This window comes from Lolium perenne, chromosome 7 (genome assembly GCF_019359855.2).
Source record: "Lolium perenne isolate Kyuss_39 chromosome 7, Kyuss_2.0, whole genome shotgun sequence".
Lineage (NCBI taxonomy): Eukaryota > Viridiplantae > Streptophyta > Magnoliopsida > Poales > Poaceae > Lolium > Lolium perenne.
In genome coordinates, this window is record NC_067250.2 from 125,312,948 (window position 1) to 125,315,508 (window position 2,561).

The window sequence follows — 2,561 nt, forward strand, 5'->3', positions numbered from 1 at the left end:
GTCGCGCCGCTGGAGATGCCCTGAGTAATAAGCCTGTCCGGCTGGTACCAGGCCGAAACGTGACCAACTGCGAGCAACCAAACAAGGGTTGAGGTGGAAAACGGGTTTGCGAGCAACCAAACGCGCTAACATGGATCCGTTTAAAATGAGTTTGTCCACATTCCATGTTCGTCCACAACACCAGAGACGAAACCTCTGTACGCGTCCCGAGAAAATACAGCCACCCATGTTCGACGACGAGCACGGACGGGACGGTGCATCGGCGAGGCGGGCAGCCTGCGGCACCAGCTTTCCTGTAAAGATCGTGGGCGCTAGTCGCGAAAGGGGAAGAAAGATACTACTACGTCGCGCTCCCCGGTGATGATTAACATAATTATTACCCCGGCCCCGGCCCATGCTGCTGCACTGCTCCTCCGCAGAATCCAAGCGGCTCCCATCCCATGCCATGCCATGCCGGGGTCGTGTTTTTGTTTAATCCTGTCCTCATGATTCGATCTCCCCTGCCTGCTCCCTTTTGCCGGGGTCGCTCACGTGCGCTCGTCAAACCGCTGTCCTCCTGCTCCAGTCGTGGTCAAAGCCCCACTCCCCCCACTCTCGCCGAGCCTCTCCTCCACTCCCCTTCCCACCTAGCTAACTGACCTCCATTGCTGCCGCTACTACATCCTGGGAGCTGGGTGATGGAGCTGGGGCTGAGCCTTGGGGAGGCCGCCGTGGCGGACGCGGGGAGGGCGCCGGAGCTCCTGCTCGGGCTCGGGGTCGGTGCTGGGACGGGTGACGAGGGCGAGAAGCGGAGGAGGGAGGTGACGGCCGGAGCGGGATGGTGGGCTGCCGCGGCCTCGCCGGAGCCGTCCGTCCGGCTCAGCCTCGTCTCGACCCTCGGGCTCCGGTGGCCTTCCGAGACTGGTGAGTGGGCGGGTACCTGCTATCGACCTGCGTGCACGCGAAAATGTCGTGACCCTGCAGTCCTTGTTTAATTGCGGCAGGGCGTTCGGAACCGTCCGCACAACGTGGGTTCGACGTCAACCGGACGCCGTCGGTGGCGCCGGGCGCCGCGGGGACGGAGGAGCGGGAGGAGGAGGACGAAGACGGCGGGGCCACCGCGGCCTTCTCTTCCTCGCCAAACGACAGCGGCGGCTCCTTCCCGCTGGACCTCTCCGCGCACGGCCGGCTGGAGGCGGCGGCGGCGCAGGCCGGGGGCGAGCGCTCGTCCTCCCGCGCCAGCGACGACGACGACGGCGCCTCCGCCCGCAAGAAGCTGCGCCTCTCCAAGGACCAGTCCGCCTTCCTCGAGGAGAGCTTCAAGGAGCACAGCACACTTAACCCCGTAAGCATCCATCTGTCCATGAAAAAATAATCCAAACTTCTCTCTCGCTCAATCCAGTGGTCTTGACGACTTTCACGCTTCGCAGAAGCAGAAGGTGGCGCTGGCCAAGCAGCTCAACCTCCGCCCGCGCCAAGTCGAGGTCTGGTTCCAGAACCGCAGAGCCAGGTACAGAAACAAATCTCCGTGTCATCATCCTTGGTTCGACTGAAACCCGCTCCACGTAGATAAATCTCCTCTAACATTTTCTTCTCCGGCGACGTCCCGCGCGCGCAGGACGAAGCTGAAGCAGACGGAGGTGGACTGCGAGTACCTCAAGCGCTGCTGCGACACGCTCACGGAGGAGAACCGCCGCCTGCACAAGGAGCTCTCCGAGCTGCGCGCGCTCAAGACGGCGCAGCCATTCTACATGAACCTCCCGGCCACCACGCTCTCCATGTGCCCTTCGTGCGAGCGCGTCGCCTCCAACCCCGCCGCCTCCACTACCTCCAGCCCCGTGGCCAGGGCAAGCAACGCCGCTGCCGCTGCCGCCGCGCCCGAGCAACGGCCATCGTCCTTCGCCGCGCTCTTCGCCTCGCCACGAGGCTTCCCGCTGGCCCCGCAGCCGCGGCCGCCGCCGCCGGCGAGCAACTGTTTGTAAATAACCCGCCGTTTCCTGGCTCCGCCGCTTATTTTGCTTCGTTCGTTGCTTGGTTCTCGTGAGAGTTTTTTTGGGGTTCCGAGGCCGTCCGTCGCCGTTACTTGGACGGCTGGGATGCGGAGAGACGAAGCTGCTTCAGTAGAGAATTGACCTCAATTTGTTTACCGATTTCTCTGTTTAATTCCGTTTTTTAAGACCAGATAGAGGTGTTAACCAACTGGTCACTGATTCCTACTGCCGTTAAAAACTTGTACTCCCTGTGCGAAGTAAAAAAGGCAGGTTGCATTTTAACTTTTGCTGCCAAAGACAGGAAGCCACTACTTAGAGCAAGTACAATAGAGTCCAGTCAGCTGACTATAAGGCATTAAATAATATATTTTAGATGAGTTGGAAGAGAGAGAAGAGGAGAGAGAAGGGAGGTGGGCTACTATGTAATAGCCAGCTCTTGCACGTGCTCCTAGGCACTTTGTGAGAGTGAAATGTGGACCATATATTAGTAAAGTACTCCATTAGTATAGCTTTACAAGTGACATGGCATCTTGTTATAGCCAGCAGTTGACTGTACTATTGGAATTGCTCTTATTTCACTGTATTTATGAA

General features: G+C 59.4%; 1 protein-coding gene across 1 annotated transcript; it reads left to right on the top strand.

The window, feature by feature from the left end:
* Positions 1-466: 466 nt before the first annotated feature.
* On the top strand, positions 467-2,252 carry LOC127318471 (homeobox-leucine zipper protein HOX27). Its single transcript, XM_051348956.2, has 4 exons — positions 467-903; positions 984-1,324; positions 1,410-1,489; positions 1,598-2,252. The coding sequence occupies exons 1-4, from the start codon at positions 678-680 to the stop codon at positions 1,959-1,961; spliced, it is 1,011 nt and encodes a 336-aa protein (XP_051204916.1). The 5' UTR covers positions 467-677; the 3' UTR covers positions 1,962-2,252.
* The last annotated feature ends 309 nt before the right edge of the window (positions 2,253-2,561 follow it).

Excerpts from the sequence above, each read along its gene's own strand:
- LOC127318471 (XM_051348956.2), top strand. The coding sequence starts at position 678 with ATGGAGCTGGGGCTGAGCCTTGGGGAGGCCGCCGTGGCGGACGCGGGG. Across the intron at positions 904-983 it reads CCGGTGGCCTTCCGAGACTG|GGCGTTCGGAACCGTCCGCA; the intron begins GTGAGTGGGCGG and ends TAATTGCGGCAG. Across the intron at positions 1,490-1,597 it reads TTCCAGAACCGCAGAGCCAG|GACGAAGCTGAAGCAGACGG; the intron begins GTACAGAAACAA and ends CCGCGCGCGCAG.